The 22,049-nt window shown below is 36.4% G+C and overlaps 1 protein-coding gene across 1 annotated transcript; it reads right to left on the reverse strand.

Moving 5' to 3' along the window:
- Window positions 1-1,896: 1,896 nt before the first annotated feature.
- Window positions 1,897-20,828, reverse strand: ca4.1.S (carbonic anhydrase 4 gene 1 S homeolog). The gene is given in 8 exon segments (NM_001086319.1): window positions 1,897-2,856; window positions 4,938-5,098; window positions 6,541-6,607; window positions 7,159-7,248; window positions 7,810-7,955; window positions 10,669-10,842; window positions 11,794-11,832; window positions 20,689-20,828. Coding segments are annotated over 8 exon segments (942 nt in total). The 5' UTR covers window positions 20,774-20,828; the 3' UTR covers window positions 1,897-2,676.
- Between the last annotated feature and the right edge of the window lie 1,221 nt (window positions 20,829-22,049).

Consider the following 22,049-nt stretch of genomic DNA (forward strand, 5'->3'; position numbering starts at 1 on the left):
CCCTTGCTCTGTGATTATTTTGGACACTGTCCCTGCATTTGAATATGCCAGCAACATCTGAGTAACCTGTAGACAGACATCATTGTTTACATCCCTTTTAATAAAGCTTGCAGATAATTACAACTTTTAGTACACAATACATAACCACGTATATGGTAATGTTTTAAGAAAGTTTATTGTTTTTTTTAAACTCTATAATAAAAATAAAACAATATTGATTAAGATTTCAGATTCGTTTATACAACAAAAAAGGCAATATGGCATACGTTACAGTAAGTAAATCACCTATAAGATAATATAGTCATTGTAGTTCATTCAGCCAATTTGCTGTTGTTGGCACATTCCTCAAAGGGGTAAAATTTTTCATTTCTGCATTTTGATCCCTTTTGCAATTTGTATTCATTTTCTCTTTCTTTTTAGTAGCAGGGTTGAACTGCTAAGATGCTTCTGGTTAAACCAACCAGCTAGCTGCCTGAATTTGTAGCATCTTGATGCTATTCTGCCTCTCTCTCATTTGATAAAATCAGAAGGAGAAAGGAGAGAAAGGTTAGTAAATCCATTTTTTTAATGTGGTGGTGGCCTGCCACTGCAGCAGTTCCAAAAGCAGTGTACACATACTAATATCTAATGCAAATATCTAAACAAAAAGAAAGAGAAAATACAAATACATGTACAAAAAAAAGTACTTTATTAATTTTGGGGGGTTAGATGCCGCTAAAAATGTGTTTCAGTTTCTAATATATGCCAGACAACTGCAAAGGAAACCTGTCACTTTGATTTTGCTATACATATCTAACAAATGAGGTCATTCAGCAGAGGTAGCAATTCAGATATCAACATCCAAATATTTTATTGCATAAATAGGCAACAGGAGAAGGCACTCCCTAGTTCAAACTGCATATACATAATGTAATACATATTTTAAAATAAGGGCAATGTCAGTGACTATTGGTAAGAAGAGAACCCAAATGAAGTAAACTAAAAGTCACTACAAGCACGTGTTTATACTGTATATGGGGTAGAGTGTATATGGAAATGCTAACATTGCACCGCAGCATTTAATGAATATGAAATTAATTACCAAGGATGTCCCGGGTTTTGCAGCACTGTGCATGTCACCAGGTTCAAAATTGGTGTAAGATGTAGAACTCATCACCCATGTGAACAAGGCAGCTCTCTTCTTAGGTAAGTACAGGGCTCCTTAGCACTTCTACACTTGAAGGAACAGTAACAACAAAAAATTAATGGCAATATAATGTACTGGTGAAACTGTTATTTTTGCTTCATAAAGACAACTATAGTTATGTTTAAACTAGCTGCTGTGTAGCCATGGGGGCAGCCATTCAAGCAAAGGATACACAGTAGATAACAGATAAGTTCTGAAGAATCTCATTGTATACTACAGAGGTTATCTGTTATTTGCTGTTTAACCTTTGCTTTTTCTCCTTTTTCCGCTTTGAATGGCTTCCCCCATGGCTACACGGCAGTTTGTTTACATAAACTAAAGTTGTGTTTCTGAAGCAAATGCACCAGTTGTACCAGTGCAGGGCAACACTACATTATATTCTCATTACTTCAAAACACTTTCATTTTTTGGTGTTACTGTTCCTTTAAGTTAAAGGATACGTATGGTGTGGGAGAGGGAACACATCCATCCGTTATTGATGAATACAGTGCTGACAAATGCAGGCAGCACTATATTAATGCAGAAGCTCGTGCACAGGGAACCGCAACCACTGATGGCTGAGCAGGGTGCAAAAAAAATGGCGGCTTGAATGTGGTTGCACTTTGTACCTTGCCCTTCTGGCAGTACATGAGCCAGCACAACAAGGTGCAATTTTAGCAATGATAGCATTTTCATAGCAATCTATTCTATACATAATGATGATGGTTTTCTTTTTTTTTTAAAACGGAAATTTTTTACAGTTTTAAATAAAATACAATAAGGGGCCGATTCACTAACTTCGAGTGAAGTATTCGAAGTAAAAAAACTTCGAATTTCGAAGTGTTTTTTGGGCTACTTCGACCATCGAATGGGCTACTTCGACCTTCGACTACGACTTCGAATCGAAGGATTCGAACTAGAAATCGTTCGACTATTCGACCATTCGATAATCGAAGTACTGTCTCTTTAAAAAAAACTTCAACCCCCTAGTTCGCCATTTAAAAGCTAACGAACTTAATGTTAGCCTATGGGGAAGGTCCCCGTAGGCTTTCCTAAGTTTTTTTGATCGAAGGATATTCCTTTGATCGTTGGATTAAAATCCTTCGAATTGAATGATTCAAAGGATTTAATCGTTCGATCGAAGGAATAATCCTTCGATCGTTCGATCGTACTATCTGCGCTAAATCCTTCGACTTCGATATTCGAAGTCGAAGGATTTTAATTCCCAGTCGAATATCGAGGGTTAATTAACCCTTGATATTCGGCCCTTGGTGAATTGGCCCCTAAATGTTAATTATATGATATCTGAACACTTTTCATGTAGAAGACAAAATAAATTATAATGCTTAAAGTTGTGTTTGTATTGTTCCTAAGAATCACATCCTAAATGATAAAGATTGAATTTCCATTGTTACAGTAAACCATTTTTATGCAATGGGATAAAATAAAAGATGCTTGTGTGAATTCCAACAGAAATATTTAGTTTATGGACAGTAAGTTCAGTTCGTTGGTTATGACATTATTGTGAGGAGAGAAACTATAAAGCAGATGAACAAAGACCGGAAAGAGGACAAAATCGCTTGGCTGCTTGAAATGTAAACAGTCCTATCGCCCAGTCTCTGCACAGGCCGGAAATTTTCCACCATGCGTTGGTTTTCTGTAAAATTTAGGCTGTTATAGAAAGCCCGAAGCTGCAAAGATAAAATATTCGATGTTTTTACAAAATTAATTTTTTAAGTTCAGTAAATATCTTGAAATCATAGAAGCAAAACTTAATTATAAAGAAAGCAACAATAACATCAGAATGGTATTATCTCAGTTCGGAGTTTCAAAGGCAAGTGAACTGGAAGATTAAAGGCAAATGTAGTAAAATTTGAAACCGCAGGATTTTTTTTCAGTTTGAGGAAAACAGTGAAAACAAATCGACATGAACCAAAATAAATGCGAGAATATTTTTTTTTTTAAACCCAGCAAATTCTCTTGAAGAAACTCGGCGAGTAAAAACTGGTGAGTTTCTGTCAATGGGAATTTGCTTCGAACAACTTTATTATTTTTATTTATATTCCCAGTTTATTGAAACATTTTAGATTCTACTGCTGAATTTCAAAACAAAAGTACATTCTTTAATAGAAGTTAGTGCTCTTCATGCAGTTGTCTTGAATTGACTAAAGACAAATAAGAATGTGTTAGAATATGTATATGTAAAGACAGCAGAACTAGGGAGTCAGAGGAGTCTGAGCTCCTCACAGATGGACTGGGCCGGCAGGATATTGGGAAAAACCTGGTGGGCCACGGAACTCATACCCACTGACCCAAGTCCACTTCACCTGGTCTCTGGAAACCCTTTCCTGACCTTCCCTGCCTTCATTTCCAGGTTACAGACCTCTGCATTTTTTTTACCTTCAGTTATCATTTTAAAAGCCAGTACCACCACACAATCTCTCACTAGGGTTGCCACCCGGCCAGTATTTTACTGGTAAAACACCTGCCAAGGCCAGGGCCAGTATAACAAATTTACCGGCAATGTAGTTGCTGGTAATTTGTAATACTCTTAAGAAAAAGCCCTTGGCCTGCCCCCAATTTGCTCAGTGCGTGTGTTGCTCCACCCCTTTTGCATCACTGTACGTTAGCCCGCCCCTTTTACATCACGGCCCGCCCCTTTTTGTTCCCGCCCCCATTTTTAGAAAAGGTGGCAACCCTACTTTTACCCTGGGTATCACCAAATACCAACAAACTTTACTGCCTATGCTCAAGGTAGAGGTTCATTTACTAGATATAACATTTATTGAGGGCTTTATTTATCCTTTAATAAGTGTTAGATAATGAATTTTGATGCAATAAAATATTTCTATAACCATGCTAAATAATCATAAATATAATAAAATAGTTCTGTCAATCGTAATAGATTGGTAATAAAAGAACTATTTACTGTAACATATATGCCTATAACTAAAATAACTATGCTTACTTGTTGGAAACATGACCTTTTTTAACCTTTAAATCAATTTGAAATTCAGATACATGATAAAATTTGACAAATATTCATTTCAACTCATTTTCAACTTAGTGATGGGCGAATTTATTCGCCAGGCCGGCGAATAAATTTGCGAAATGGCCGCGAAAATTCATATCTCATATATAAAACGTCGTTGGCCTCCAAAAACCATTTCGCAAATGGGCGCAAATTCGCCCATCACTAATAACCATGATTAAAATGGGTACACCTTTCATGAAAATGTAAGCGATTGCTAATTTTAAGACATTTTTGATGAGCTTAGTGATTTTGCACAATGTTCATTCTGTTCAGTGACAGGTCATTTGTTTTACTGAACAAACTCTTATGTCCTTACATAAAAAAAACTGCAATGAAATTGGATATAGTAAGCTGAATTTAAGACAAATGCATAATAAGATGCACACAGCATTCATATTGTATAAATATTGCATATTGTGCTGAGAACAGGCATTATTCAGACTGTGCAAGTTGGGGTTTACTACAGAGGAAGTAACTACAGAGGAAGCAGACCCCGTGGCTGCATGGGGGCCCAGGAGGTTTAGGGGAACCATGAGGCCCTAATATGTATAGAATTTCAATAAGTGTTGGTAAAACAGGTCAACGTCTAGACATTTTAGGGGCATGACAAATTATTTACTGTGGGGCCCAGTAATATCTAATTATGCCATTGCAAGGTCAAGGCTCTTGTGTATTATATACATTATACTGTATATTACTAAAATTACTCTTTAGGGCCAACATTTAAAATGTTATTACCTGTTGTTGACTCAGTTTAATAGTTGTATTGAATAGAGTCCAAGTGACAGTCTCATTGCATGGAGGGGTGGTGAGTGACCCATTGTACCTGTAGTAAACTTTAAGTTCTTCCTTATCTGGAATCAGTTTTGTCAGGTTAGCCGAGAAATTTTTAACTGCACCTGAAATGTATAAAACCCAAAAATTCATAATCTTCACATATTTGATTTGAGACTCTTACAATGGCAACCCCCCTTTTTATTATACTATTGCATTTACTAGAACAGTATAGGAATTTTCATTTGGCAATCATACAAACTGGGTTGTAATTTTTTTTCCCCATCTTTTTCATTTATTTTTCCTTTCTGATTTCCTTATTTGTACTGTATTTCTAGTAAGGTCTTTCCTGGCTGCAGTATTCTAAATAAAACAATTGTGAAAAGAAGTTTAGTTATTTAAACCTTTTTGCTTCTGAAATGTTATCACTTTCTATGCTTGCATGAAACAGTCCCTTTCTTTTTCCTATTCCTTCCTATTTCCTTTCTGGCAAACAACAAGAGCCCTATCTTCTTTGAGTGGCATAATATTCATGTAGATATGTTGTGGACTGTAGGTGGCCATACACGATTTGGGCCCTTTATCTGCCCATGTATGGAGCTTTCCAATGACCAAGGTTTTCATTGTTTGCTTCCTTTTTGACCCCTAAGACTTCCTTACTGTGCAGTGTATGTAATAAAATTTCACAATTGCGAAGCGTTTTTTTGCACCATAATATTTAACGAAACTCCAGAGAAGATGTTAATGCTAACCTTTGCTTTAAGGAGAAGCAAAGGCTTCGTACACAAATGTTAGGCACCCCCAGTGATTATATATACTTACCTGAAACCCCGGGCCATGCAATGCATGTTTAATAAATTATCGATTTTGTGTGTGTGTGTGTGTTTGTACTATATATAATGTTTTTGGCAGTTGAAAAGAGTAAGAGACTTCAATGGAATAGAAAATAATTAAAAGCTGAATGTGTATTAAATATGTATTTAATTTTCAAGTGTTCTGTGAAATTATTACTGGGCAACTTTCAGTTTTAGTCATACAACTGTGTGTCATGTAAACTTATCACATCCCAAACCCCAATATAAAAAGTCAGAAGAAAGCATGGTTTAGACATGTATGGCAAAACATCATTAGAGGCTTGACCAGGTAAATAGAGCCATAAATAATCTCTCCATAGCAGGGTCAACTTTCTATGTTATGTCTCTTGTGAATTTCCCTGTACCTGTAGTAAACACATTCAGAATGAAAATGTGATTGTCATTAGTCTGCATTATGGAATGCCCCTTGCGGCAGAACTGAGTTAAAACGTTAAAGGAGTACACAAATCAAACAATTATTTATAAGAGGATAATAATGCTTACCTGCAAGGCAATTTTATAAGACAGTTTCATTACTTTTATAACTGTGACAAGATTGATGGCTCAGACTTAGTTAAGGATTGCCCGAAACGAATAAAGTGATGGGTTTGAAATACACATAATACAATTTGCCATATTAAGCAACAAGGCATTTGCAAACTCAAGTTCAGATATGAGATAACATCGCTATATTTTTACAGTATTTTTCTTACCTTTAGTTCTAATGGCTTCTAAGGAATTAATTAGTGGTTCATAGTCAGTATTATTAGTCGAAGTTTCCTTTAAATGAGACAAAAACAATAGTAACTTTTTTGCCATTACATGCCTTTGTGTTTAAAAATATTTGAACTTCTCCTAATCTGTACTAATATGCAATTGAAGATAAGAGTTATATATATATATATACACAGCAACTCTAGCAACTAATCAGTCGCTACATTTTACTAAAATGAATGATTGGTTGCTGTGGGATACTGTATCTTTACATACCACAGGCAGGTTTGAAATTAGCTGAGGTCTCAATAAGGCCAAATAGTCCAATAAAATTCTTACATGCAGATTTGGTTGTGTTTTTTTACAATTCATTATTAAAGCACCTAATCCGTTGTGGTGGGGTGAATATTTTGGTGCTACCTATTATTCATACCTCAGACTATTACTTAGGCAGAAGCAACCTCAACCTCCATTTAATTTTACAAACAGATTTCAAGATTCGAAAATCATCATTGGAATGCAAATTTAGGATTAGGATTAGCCAATCCTGCCAACTGCAACTGTTGCTAAATACACAATTCATTTTCCCAAACAATGAATATAAATGAATGTCTCACTTCATAAAAGAATCCAAGAACAGCCAGATCCCTGCTGCCCGTGCCACCGGTATCAGCTTTGGCAGTTTTTCTTCTGTGAACTATGTGAAGCTGTATAATAAAAAAAAGGTAGTTGTATTATTTTATTTGTGTGTGTGTGTGTGTGCAGTGTAATAATTCAGGGCTTATCTGCTATCAGCTATGTCTTCTGTGCCTTTTCTCCTTTTTCAGCTTTGCATGGCTGCCCCCATGGCTACACAGCAGCTTGTTTATATAAACTATAGTTGTGTTTCTAAAGCAAACACACCAGGTTTACCAGCACAGGCAATAGTATATTACATTTTCATTACTTTAAGACACTTGCATTCTTTGGTGTTACTGATCCTTTAAATTTAGCATCCAGGGTTTACTCCACTTGCACACTTTCCAGGGAGTTTTAATATCCCTGTGATACATGTGGATCTGTTGCCCTGGCAGGGAGATTTAGATATATCCCTTTATTGAATATATTTCATATTCTAAAATCAGCCAAGACCATTCCAGGTTATGTACATTTACAGGGAATGACCATAAAATCATCAAATAAATTGCCCTCTCGGGTGTTGTTATAGATGTAATTTTCAATAGTAACACGATAAAATATAGAGGCCTGTAAAGAGATTTAAATATTACCTCCATTGGATATTTTTCACCATCTATGGTATGTTCAGATCCAGGAAATTCTTCACTGCCCCAATGGAAATGAAACTGTATTGCGTCATAAGTTCCTGAAAGTCCACCTCCTGAAATTTCAATACCTGGTGGCAGGTCTACTTGGGCTGGAAATTAATAATACATAAAGAAATCATAATTCATAAAGAAATTATTCAGTGCTCATAGTTATAATTGAAAGACTGGCAAACATTTAGAACAGGGACTACCAACCTTTTCTACCCATGAGCCACAATTAAGTGTAAAACAAATATGAAGAGCAACACAACCATGCAAAATTTTTATGGTCGAGCTGGGGAAAAAATGTAAGCTGCTAAAAATCTGAATCCAAAGCCTGTTAAAGTATGCTGTGTTTTGTAACACAGCAACAACTGAATAAAGTGTGGTTGTGTAAAGATTTAATTTAATGCTAATATATTGTGAAGATCTTGTACCTAATATGCATTTTAGAAATTAATTTAGAATGTAAAATGAACATTTTAGAATCAAGCTCATGTACTAATGCTGAAGAAATTTGTACTAGTAACCCATGGCAACCAATTACATTTTTGTTCCGCCCCCCTGGTTAGCAAAAGGTGCCAACCCTAAGTGGCGGGAGCCCAACTACGCAAAAGTTCAGGAGCGGATTCAGACATGTGAACCCTTAATGAATGGTGTTGATTTGTAGGACTGCTGCAATTTTTGCAGTCTTTTTATTAATTATAAAGTTACATTTTTGTAAAGAGAAAAAAAACATACAAAAGGTTTTGGATACAGAGCATTGGTAAATGCAGAAAACTAATACCTGTAGAGATGTTACTAAATACAATTAGCTATGTATGAAATGCATAAACAGGGGGTGAGAGAGGTTATGTAATAAACAGTGTAAGGTTTGTTATAGGTCTAGTCACTTATAGTAACCTATCCGCAGGCAGCATTTACAGGTCACCTGTTCAAAAGCAAACGTCTTATTGGTTGCTACTGCACCTGGGCAAATGTTGTGCCTTTTTTACATTATTATATTTGTATTCTTTTATAGTTTAATATATCTGCCTCTATGGCCTTTGTTTACTTAGATCTATTTTGCAAGCACACATGTTGGACAAAAGAGCTCTTAACTCGGGTCTCTTTCAACGCTTTTTTAATTAAACCTCTCTAAAGCAGAAATGGTTCTCTTTCCCCCAAATAACACCCTTAACATCCCAGAAGTATTTATCGTAGTAAAACAATTCCACTATCGCCTCATCTCCTGGTCTCTTGGGGTTATCATAGATTTTACCCTATCCTTCATTCCTCATATCCAGTCACTTATTAAATCATGTCAATTTCACCTAAAGAACATATCCAAAATACAATCTTTTATCACCCAAGATGCCACCAAAATTCCTATTCTCTCTCTCATCATATCATGTCTAGACTACGGTAACTCTCTATTAATTGGCCTTCCCCGCCAGCAGAGGTGATCCTGGCTTGGTGCTGCTGCCCCCCCTCCTCCCTGGTGTGCTCACCTTTTTGGTTCGGAGGGTCCACGAGCGGTAGAGAGGGCTAGGACGCTAGCACAGTTATCATAATTGAGCTCTCTGCGCTAGAAGAGAGTAATTTTCAGTTTGAAAACCGGAAATTCGGCTCTTAAAATACCAGGAGCGGAATTTTTGCTGCCCCTGGTACATAGTGGGCCGCTGCTGCCTGAGGCAAGTTACTCAACTTGCCTCATTGGCGGAGCTCACCTCTCCAGTCCATAATGAACACTGCTGACAGGCTTATACACCTGAGCAACTTTTCCTCCTCTGCCATGCCACTCTGCCAATCCCTGCACTGGCTTCCACTACCTTCCAGAATAGATTTCAAATGAATAACCCTGCCATTCAAAGCACTTCATAACTCTGCCCCTCCCTACATCTCTGAACTCATCTCTATATACTCACCCAACCACTTACTATGCTCCTCTACTGATCTGCTCCTCAACTCTTCTCTCATTACCTCCTCACACACTTACATTCAAGATTTTGCAAGGGCTGCCCCCCTCTGGAACTCTCTCCCACAATCTGTTCAACTTTCTCCCAACCTTTCTGCTTTCAAAAGATCTCTTAAAATACACTTTTTGTATAGAAGCCTACCCTCACTCTGTTTAACTACCAAATGCAATACCATATACTACATCTCTCACCTGCTTATTTTTGCCCACTCCCACACCTTGTGTCGCATTCCTTTCCACTTTAGATTGTAAGCTCTTTTGCACAGGGCCTTCCTCACCGTTTGTACTGGTACTGGATGTTATGTACTGTATGTAACTCTGTATGTTATATGTATGTAATTCATGTGATTTCTTTGTATAAGCACATTCATTTTACAGCGCTGTACAATATGCTGGTGCTCTAAAAATACTTGTTGATAATAATAATAATAATAATAATAATGAAAAGGCTAATGACTTCACCTAACCCCAAAAGACTCTGGCACTAAAAAAAAAAACATTTTCTATTTTTTTTTTCTAATTATTGTTGTGTCTTTTATTATGTTATGTTACATAACTTGCCTGGAAGCTTGTAATAGTACTTGAAAAAGTGAAATTCCTGCATACATTTCCTATTTAATGAGTGTGACATATATAGCTCCAGTCACTAATATCTGCCTCTCCTGAATTGTTACCTTCAAAAGGGTATTTAAAAGTTATTTTTATGGATCTTCTTCTGTAAAAGCAGAGCTAGAAATTTGCCTAGGCTTGCATTGCTCAGGCATTGGGAACACCGAAGTTGGCTAAAACTCAGCTCTCAAATTCGTTTTTGGCAGCACCAGGGATTCGTAGTATAGCTTTACTGAGATACTTTAGCAATTACTCACCAGAATGGCCATTATTTGTAACATTCAATTGCCGTATACTGACACCATAGCTTTTAAGGTCAAACTCTTTGAGGGATTCCATAAAAACTGCTTTTTTGGTGAGAATATTTATTGGTGATTGCTCTTTTTCTCCGCAGAATGTATTGGGCTTGTTCCAAAACCTGGGTCCATAGCCTTGGAAAAACAATTAGAAAAATATAAAACCAGAAACATTCATGATAACAGTTTTGATGTTGTGATGTTTGTAAGCGATACTGATTTAGAAAACCATTTAAAAGGGAAAACAGGTAAAAGTATGCTTCATTCTGCCACACACATATACCTTACACATGTATGCAAGCATTTTCTTCCTATTTCTTTAAAACTACACTCGTTGTTGTTTTCTGACTTCAATAAAAAGCTTGAAAACAACACATTAAAAAATCAGCTAAAGAAAAAAAAAAATCACAATATCAGTTTCTATGTGGCACTTTTTAACTCATGGACAATTGTATATTCAGTTACAGTTAGTGCCATAGAACTATAGTTAGTGCCATAGAATGTTTTACACAAATGATACATTTAGTGCAATGCAAAAAGTTACAAAAAATAGTTATTCTGTATGAGAAAATGGCTCTGCTCCAAATGCTCCTGTTTCTAGCTCTATTAAGTAGGGATGGGCGAATTTTTTGCCTTGTTTCACTGCAAAAAATGACGCCCATAGACTTGTATGGCGTTGTGCGTCCAAAAAAAAAGACATGCGCCAGAAAATTTCGCGACTACATTTTTTTGACGCCCAAAGACTTTAATGGGTGTCGCGTCATTTCGCCGGCAGCAAGTTTTTGGATAAAACGGGTCAAATTCACCCATCCCTACTATTAAGGTAAAATTTAGACAAAATGAGGTGCAAATCAAATTAATCAATGATTATTTACATGTATATTCTCGCTTTCTTTTTTCATAGAATACTTGGAATAAATTTGGTAGCATTGTGACCCACAAATGTATTATACTCCTACTTCAATTAAGCCTTTTCTATTGTTGACGGGAACTTCATTGTATTAAAAGGATCATTGAGGCCCATCCTACAAACAAATAGGACCTAAATATTTGATCCAATCCATAGATGAAAGTCTAAGGCTTTACCTGGATCTTGACATGCCTGGATTTCATAGCACCAATGGCCTATTAAAGGGGACAAAAAGAAAAACTGTAAAAAATGTACATTAACATGACAAACAGAATATTTTGTAATTTATATTAACAGTAACAGCTGGAGGTGTTAGCTTCCATGCATCTTCGGTGGTATGTTGCCAATTGCTTTTTAATGTCATGTGACTTTGCTCTTTAACAATATTTGCTCTAAGAAATAATTTTTTGCAAGCTACATTCTCTCAAGCAAGTAAATGTGTGATTTAGGTACCATTCAGTCTAACAAATGATTTAAAAAAATGCTAGAAGTAGATAACTTACTTTTTTTCCCCAAAGTTCAAGTTCAAACTTTAATATTACTGTACTGTCTCTGGTGTTTCAGTCTGGCAGTTCAGTGATCCAGGTGCAGATTCTGAACTGTGATAATTCTACATTAAGGGGCAGATTTATCAAGGGTCGAATTTCGAAGTGATAAATACTCCAAATTCGACCATCAAATACTTCGAATATCGAAGTCAAAGTTTTTTTTCACCGAATTTGACCGTTTTGCAGTCGAAGTAAAATCATTCAAAGGATTTCATCCATCAATTTTTCAAAAAACTTAGAAAACTGCTCTAGAAGGTCCCCATAGGCTAACATAGCACTTCGGCAGGTTTAATCTGGCGAAGTATTGAAGTCAAAGTTTTTTTAAAGAGACAGTACTTCGATTATTGAATGGTCGAATATTCGAATGATTTTACTTTGAATCGAAGTCGAAGTCATAGTATCCTATTCGATGGTCGAAGTATCCAAAAAATTACTTCGAAAATTCCCTCGAATTCACTTTGACCCTTGATACATCTGCCCCTTAGTTGATACAATTTGTTGATACGTTTCTCAGCAGTTTATTGGCAACTATTGTATCAATTATAACGGCTGTCTTTAATGAAACCGAGCTGCTTTAGAAAGACATAAGAAGGTGAAAAATGAAGCGTTACACTTAAATTTTAGAATAATGGTCACAAATAGAAAATAGAAAGCGATTGGAAAGTCTTTATTTCTGGTGAACAGTCTGAAACCAACTGAACTAAAAAAAAGTGTTTAGAGGTGAACAACCTTAGTTATTATTTTATAAAAGAAACAAAAACAGTGTTCCCTGCAAAGAGCATATCAGGAGGTGCACTCCAATCCTGTCCTTACCAACTGCCATAGAGTAGGTAAGGACAATGCCATCTTGTCACCTTGTGGATCTCAACAATGCCCAAGGTCCAGAGCAGATAGGAATTAGAATTGGTTATTACAAGCTGGTGCTATTATTTCAATCATGTTAGTATACTCTCTGCATGCTAAATGGTAATATAAGCCTTCCTTTATATCTTTATTGTTTTTTGCTTATTTAGAGCAACTAATTGTTTTTTTTACAATAAAATGCTTATCTCACTTAGCACTGGACTTGCAGATCAATGGAACAGCACTTTGTTCTAAAAAAACCCACATTCTGCTGCTGAACCCTCTCTGTTACTCAAATCAACTGCAAATGTGCGCCGGCGTAAAAAAAAAAAACGGACGCTGGTGTCAAAAACGGATGTTGTGTCAAAAACGAGACCCCGGCGCCGTTTTGTGAATTTTCCGCCATTTCGCAGGAATTTCACAAATTATTCGGCAAAGCGAAATGCCACAGATTCGCCCATCACTAATAATCCCCTTTCTTACTCATGTTTGACTAACTACCTACTATACTAACTATAATAGCTGGCAGTCACCACCCCATTGATTTACTGAAGGGACCCCTATCCTGTCTTCAAATGATGTACTCAAATTTAGACCTCTTTTAGAAGCAACTTGTAATCAATGCTATTATGGAGATTATGAAGGTTTATGGCACTGAGGTAGTGATGGGCGAATTTGTCCTGTTTTACCAAAAAATTTGTGAAACGGCAAAAAAAAATTGCAAAATAATTTCGACGTGCGCCAATTTTGATGCAAGCGTCATTTTTATATGTGCGACTTTTTTGTCCAAATGCATTAAAATCAATTGGCATCCGAATAATTTTGACACGCCATAATTTTTATGTGCACGGCAGTTTTATTTGCCAGCTAATTTTCACCGCAGTTTCACAAAAACATTTGCCAGCAGCTAAATGCAGAAATTCTCCACAAATCCATGCCTAGCGAATTTATTTGCCCATCACTACACTGAGGTAATTAATAAATAACGACAGGCAGTTCTTTCAGATAGGCCCTTCTAGATCGCTTTGAAAAGTATAAAGAGATGTGAAAAAAACAGAGATTAGTTGATTCATGGACGGGAATCCAGTATATGTGTAAACATATAGCACACAAGCACATTGGATCAAAGCAATTATCTAATAAGTAAAATAATATCAATAATATTTCATAAAAATTTAATTTTAGCAGAACAAACCATTAAGCTCACTCATTATAGCACAGGGAAAATTCAAATTTACATCCCATTAATTCAATTTTCCCTCATTTTATGCCTTTTTTGTGGTCCTACCAATATATAATGTATATATGATTTTACATTTCCCCAAATTCTACACCATTTTATTCGGAACTCCTGAAAAATGTAAAATGGAGGTTCTTCTGTACCTATATATACGTATGAGAAGTAAGGGTAAGAACATTTTGTTGCCACTGCTATTTTGCCTCCAGTGCAGGTGAGAAAACAAGCAATACCACATTATTTGAGTGAATCTGTATCAGCACATGTAACAAAGTCACATGAAAAAGTGCAATAAAGCAGAAATCTGTGGGTAAAAAATGGTGATTTAGATTTGTGCTCATATAAAAGTATTTTTAAACATTTTATCTCCTGCATGGTAGGTGATTTAACATGGGCAACAAAACTTCCCACATAGTATTACCATTAAATGTGAAAAAACAAGGTATACCTAAAACCTATATTAAAAAAAATATCTTAGGAGGCATAAGACTACTGGCTGTAAAATTTGAAAACTGGAAAAGTAGCCCTATGCATTTTTACCTGATAAACCCTCTTAAATTTCACTTTGCCTTTACTGACCCTTAAATTGAGTAAATCTTAAGATGTGGGCCACAAAGAAATTGTGGATATGATTCCTCTACAAAAATTAGTCTCAACAGAAGATTAAAATAAATAATAAAATCTATAGGTAACAAAATCATTCATCGAATATTATGGATGCACCAAATCCAGGATTCTGCCTTTTTCAGCAGGATTCAGATTCGGCAGAATCCTTCTGCCCGGCCGAACCGAACCCAAATCTTTTTGTCACGCAAAACAAGGAAGTAAAAAATGTTTTATCCTTCCAACCCCTAATTTGTATATGCAAATTAGAATTTGGTTCAGTATTTGGCCAAATCTTTCACGAAGGATTCGGGGGTTTGGTCGAATCAGAAATAGTGGATTCAGTGCATCCCTACTATATATATATATATATATATATATATATATATATATATATATATATATATATATATATATATATATATATATATATATATATATATATATAATTCCACATATAACGGCACTCACCAAATAACGTATCACGGCTGGGTGCTAACCGTAATTCACACAAGCCCAAGTGCCTAATGATAGCGTCAATTCGCTAGCGTTGGTCATTTTCGTTACTTCGCAAATTCACTAACGAACGCTGGCGTAAATTCGCTAGTGTTACTTCGCACCCTTACGCCTGGCGAATTTTCGCAAAGGACATAACTACGCAAATTCACTAACGTGCGCATTGTACTGAACGCTACCTTTTACGCTAGACTTCCTTCGCCACCTCAGAGTAGATAGGGATTGCTTCAAAAAAAGTTACAATTTTTTCTAAGTCCCAAAAAACACTGGTGTTTTTTCTATATTATGGGTGATAGGCTGAAAAAGATCGAAAATTTTTTTGGGGCTCCCCTCCTTCCCCCCTACATTTCCTAACTCATGGCAACTTAACTATACAGTGGGCACATGTGTAGGGCAAAAAAAAAATTTTATTTGATGTTTTGAAGGTTTCCCAGGCATTTGTAGTGATTCTACGTATTCCTCCATTGAAATTTGAATTTGGCGCCGTATGCAAATTAACCATCACTAGCGTAACTTCGCTTCGCTTAGCGAATCAATGCTAGCGCAACTTCGCAACCTTACGATACCCCTGAGCGCAACTTCGGATTTTAGTGAATTTGCGGAGTGCTGGCGAAACTACGCCTGGCGAAGTGCGGCAAAGTTACGCCTGGCGCAAATACGAATCTTAGTGAATTTGCCCCTTAGTGTCACAATAGCCTTTGATATTATGTCTGTCCAAAAAATCATCCAAGCCATTCTTAAAGGCATTAACTGAATCAGCCATCACAACATCACCCGGCAGTGCATTCCACAACCTCACTGTCCTGACTGTGAAGAACCCTCTACGTTGCTTCAAATGAAAGTTCTTTTCTTCTAGTCTAAAGGGGTGGCCTCTGGTACGGTGATCCACTTTATGGGTAAAAAGGTCCCCTGCTATTTGTCTATAATGTCCTCTAATGTACTTGTATAGTGTAATCATGTCCACTCGCAAGCGCCTTTTTTCCAGAGAAAACAACCCCAACCTTGACAGTCTACCCTCATAATTTAAGTCTTCCGTCCCTCTAACCAATTTAGTTGCACGTCTCTGCACTCTCTCCAGCTCATTTATATCCCTCTTAAGGACTGGAGTCCAAAACTGCACTGCATACTCCAGGTGAGGCCTTACCAGGGACCTATAAAGAGGCATAATTATGTTTTCATCCCTTCAGTTAATGCCCTTTTTTATGCAACACAGAACTTTATTTGCTTTAGTAGCCACAGAATGACACTGCCCAGAATTAGACAACTTGTTATCTACAAAAACCCCTAGATCCTTCTCATTTAAGGAAACTCCCAACACACTGCCATTTAGTGTATAACTTGCATTTATATTATTTTTGCCAAAGTGCATAACCTTGCATTTATCAACATTGAACCTAATTTTCCAGTTTGCTGCCCAGTTTCCCAACTTAGACAAATCACTCTGCAAAGTGGCAGCATCCTGCATGGAACCTATAGTTCTGCACAATTTAGTATCATCTGCAAAAATAGAAACAGTACTTTCAATGCCCACCTCCAGGTCATTAATAGTTGAAAAGCAAGGGACCTAGTACAGAGCCCTGCGGAACTCCATTAACAACACTGGTCCCATTAGAAAATGTTCAGTTTACCACCACTCTTTGTAGTCTATCTTTTAGCCAGTTCTCTATCCAGGTACAAATACTATGTTCCAGGCCAACATTCCTTAATTTAAGCAGTAACCTTTTGTGTGGCACTGTATCAAATGCTTTAGCAAAGTCTAAGTAAATCACATCCACTGCCATCCCAGAATCGAGGTCCCTGCTTACCTTCTCATAAAAAGAAATTAAGTTAGTCTGGCAAGATCTATTACGCATAAAAACATGCTGGCACACACTCATAATATTATGATTTGCTATAAAGTCCAGTATCTTATCCTTTAATAACCCTTCAAAAAGCTTTCCTACTACTGACATCAGACTAACTGGCCTATAATTTTGATGCTGAGAACGGGATCCTTTTTTAAATAGAGGCACCACATTAGCAATTCGCCAGTCTCTCGGCACTATGCCAGATCTCAATGAATCCTGAAAAATTAAGTAAAGAGGTTTGGCAATCACAGAGCTAAGCTCGCTAAGTACCCTGGGATGAATACCATCTGGACCTTTGTTTATCTTAATATGTTCTATTCTCTTTTGAATTTCCTCATGTGTGAACCATGCATCATTAGTTGTATTACTAGAATTGGGACTATTAAGAAGGAAACCTTTACTTACTGGTTCCTCATTTGTGTAGACAGACGAAAAATATGAATTCAGAATCTGCGCTTTTTTTTTGTGTTCATCAACCAGCTGACCCCCCTCTGATAGTAAGGGTCCCACCCCTTCCTGCTTCATTTTTTTACTATTAACATATTTAAAAAATAATTTTGGATTCTTTTTACTGCTTGCTGCAATATCCTTTTCTATAGCAATTTTAGCTTGCCTTATAGCTTCTTTGCATGATTTATTGGCCTCCTTGTACCTTATAAATGATTCGGCTGTACCAGCTAACTTGAAAGCCTTAAAAGCACGTCTTTTCTTACCCACCTCAACATCAACGCTTCTATTGAACCAAAAAGGTTTTGCTTTGCAACAACGTTCCTTGCTTACAAGGAGACTATACTGACATGTATATTTATTAAGCAGCGTTTTGAAGACTTCCCATCTTTGTTCCGCATTTCCCACTTAATATGTTGCAGAGATGCCCTTATACTGTCAAAATTTGCACATCTGAAATTTAGTGTTTTAGTTACTCCCTTATAGAATTGCTTCTGCAACAGAATCTCAAAGGAGACCATGTTATGATCACTATTCCCTAAATGCTCACCCACACAAATGTTAGAGATGAGTTCAGTATTGTTAGTTATTACAAGGTCCAAAATAGTCTTACAGACTATTACAGAGAAAAAGGCAGATTGTCATTTACATTAGATTATATGTCTATTTTCCCCTCTGTCCCCTTTAAAGTTGTGTATGAAATGAAATGACTGTATCGCAAATGTACAAAATATGTATGGCGTTACTGTGTACAACTGATCCCAAAAGGGGTTCCAAATAGTAATGTCCCAATGATTGGACACCATAAAACAGATTTCTGCAAGAGATCGTATGACGTGTTGAATAGATAGTCATTACATTTAATGATTTCAGTCATTTAGGAAACTTAAGGAAACATGAGGGGGTCTTGAAGGAAGATGGCAGAACTAACAGTACATAACACGTATAGATTAGAAATTATGATTTGCAAGTTTTTGTCATTTGAGAGTGAATCTGCCAGTCTCTCAGTCTATGACAGTTTTACGTATATGCACAAGAGAAACAGATTGATAGAAATTTAGGCTATGAGCGAATGTTTTCTGACATAATGATATCCAAAAAATGTAGACAGCTTTCCAAATAGTAACACAACTTAATTGTCAAAATCTAGAAAGTAAAAGTAAACAGTGGATTCCAGGTTAGATCAACAAACAGTGGGACATATAGATAGTGACTCCGTTTTGTGCAATGAGTTAAAACATAAGCCTAGACATGTATATAAGAGAGGTAAACTGATCAGGGATTAAGTGTACATGCTATTTGGCATATGTGGTAAAAACAAATGTGTAGAATATTTAAAACCTGGTTTACAGGACATAACTCTCATATTAGTTTTTCATTAGGGAAAACGAAAAGGCGCTGGGCATCCGCAATGAAAAATACCAGAATTGCTGTGATTTGAGCAATAGACAATGTATCAGCTATAAAACGTGAAAGTGATACACAAGATAAAACTTTAGTAGCCAAGAGAATATTGTTTAGCCATTCTCCAGTTATTCAGAGGAACCAACGTGGACACACTGGGGTTAAAAGTGACCTCATGTTATGGGCGGGGTTGATGGTTTTGATTGAATTGAACTTTATGGAGGGAATATAATTAAAATCACAAGCGTTATTTAAAATTACGTTTTTTCAAATGTTTAGCGCTGCTCACAATGTAAAATAATTCGCTGACGAATGTTACATTGCTCATTATCGCTAAGCAAAGGTTAACGTTACCACCTGCTCTGAAGTTTTGTCGCAAAAAACGCTTTACAATTGCAAAATGTTATTACATACATTGCGCATGTTCGCAAAAGCCATTTGTTCACAAACAGTGTAAGGACGTCGTCAAGGTCTGTAATTGGCCACAAAGGAAGCAAACATGGTCGCCAGCTTTTGCAGAGGTGTTTGGGAACATTTTTTGCGCTAACGAAACATATTACATTCCCCCATATGTGTGCAATTGTGCTTTGAAAAAGGAACGTGTGTCCTGAAACATCAGCAAAAATACAAGAAAGACTTTTTTAAATCTCACATGCTCTGGAATATAAAAAAGTATTTTATTTTCTGCCATAAAACAATATAATAAGAATTTGAGGTTTCAGTTCTTTGAACTAAAAATGACAGAGCACACCATTTCTTGTGTAGGCTTTATAAAATGAAAGAACTGGTTGGGTTCTGTATATTTTTGCAAGGGAATGCATATACACAAACATGTATACAGCAATGCAGCAAATGCAATGTGAAAAATGCACTATTCCAGGATTTTACCACTACAGTTCATCAAAAGGTACATATTATTTGAACATAAACAAGGTCCTGATGTGACAGTAATCAAGCAAACGCTTCCTGTCCTGGGAATATCCATAGCCTTGAAACCAACATAAAACAGCTTTTTATTCCTATTTCAAGCTGAGCAAGCAGAGATTATTATTCCAACACCTGTAATTGCATTCCACCCTGCACTTGCCGCATGTTTGTAGCTGACTCAGATGAGCTGTTAAACCTCCCCTTTGCTGTCCAAGCATTTCTTCTATTTCTAAGTTAGAAATTGCTCAAATCACAGCAATTTTCTATTCTTTACAGGTATGATACTTCGATATCATCTGTCCTGAAAGAAAATGAACTACTTTAAAATAAACATGCATGGCTGTGTCCGAGCCCCATCATGTAGAAAAGAAAACTAAATTGCAATTATATCACTTCAGTGTCAAGGTGCAGAGTGTGAACTCTTATCACTCTTATCAGACTGCATGTGTGATGTGTCCCTACGCTTTTCAGGCTAAAAGAAAGGATTTTTAAATTACTGAAAAGTAACAATTAACAATTAGTGGCAACATACACTTTACTATCTTCATATTCTTCAGCCAAGTATTCTTCATCTCTGTTATTGCAGAGTTAAATGAGTAATAACCCTCATAGAGTCTTCTATACACGAGCAACTGTCCCTGTCCTGTCCTTATTGTGACCCAGAGAGCAGAGCACATAGAGGAAGGAAAATAGACTCACCTTCTGCTGCTGCTGCTGCTGCTGCTGCTGAATTCTTGATAAATGACAGGCTAACAAGCAAAGTGAGGGAGAAGCATTTCATCATTGCTGCTACAGGCTGAGCTGTGCTCTGTGCCAGAACTAATCAGAATCTTTAGACTGTGATCACATTTCTGTTGTGACTTTTTATATCGGACAGGAACAAGTAGCCAGATACAGTAGGTGAACTCCTCCTTTCTATCCACCCTCAGCAGAAAATTCTTTAACTGCACCAATAAATGTCAATGCAATTCCTTATCCCAAAATGTATTATAGGTATGGAAATATCTCATCCAGAAACCCATTGTAAAGAAACACTGTAACACTGTGATACGTTTTCCCTTAGCATCTGATTTAAACAAATAACTGAAATGTTTTGTACTTGATGTTAAATCGCATCTTTTCCAAGAAAGATTGTAATTGTTACGTCTGTGGCCACCTTAAGAGTTGTGGATTTTAGAGTAAAGGAGCTCTGGTAAGATGATTGGAAGGTACAGGCATGGTACCTGTTATCCAACATGCCCGGGACCTGGGGTTTTCTGGATAACGGATCTTTCCGTAATCTGGATCTTTATACCTTAAAGATTTATGAAAAAATCTTTAAGGTATGAAACTCCGAATTTATCTTAATATTTTCTGCTACAAACTCCAGTCAAATCTGCTCAGGTTTTTTATGCTTATTTATTATTACATTTTCCTGAAAATTTGCTTTGCGGGAAAAAAAATCAGATTTTCAAGGTTTTTTTTTTTTTTGATTTTTTATCCTATTTTCACAATTTCTTCAGGATTTTTTATCCGAAAACTCCGAAAACTTCAGGGTATTGCACGAAACCCAGCACACATCAAAAAATCATTGGGACTTCCCCCAATGACTTATATGCAACCTTGACAGGTCTGAGATGCCAGATTTTCCATCCTCAGGGTTTAATAAATTCCAAAAAAAAAAAATTACGAATTTTTCGTGCTGTTTACATCAGAGTTTAGTCTACTGGAAAATCATTTAAACATTAAAAATACCCTATAGGCTGGGCTTGCTTCCAGTAAGGATTAATTATATCTTAATTTGGATCAAGTACATAGTACTGTTTAATTACTATAGAGAAAATGGAAATAATTGTTAAATATTTGGATTATTTGGATAAGATGGAGTCAATGGGAGATGGCCTTTCCATAATTCAGAGCTTTCTGGATAATGGGTTTCCAGATAACGGATCCTATACCTGTACCAGGATTTTTTCAATTAAAGGTGGTAGTCATGGTGGGAAGCATAAATTTAGAAAATCAGTAGGAGGAGTCATAAGAAAAGGGCAGTGGTTGAGTTTTTGGATATGCTTTGTACACAA

This window comes from Xenopus laevis, chromosome 2S (assembly GCF_017654675.1).
Source record: "Xenopus laevis strain J_2021 chromosome 2S, Xenopus_laevis_v10.1, whole genome shotgun sequence".
NCBI classification, from domain to species: domain Eukaryota; kingdom Metazoa; phylum Chordata; class Amphibia; order Anura; family Pipidae; genus Xenopus; species Xenopus laevis.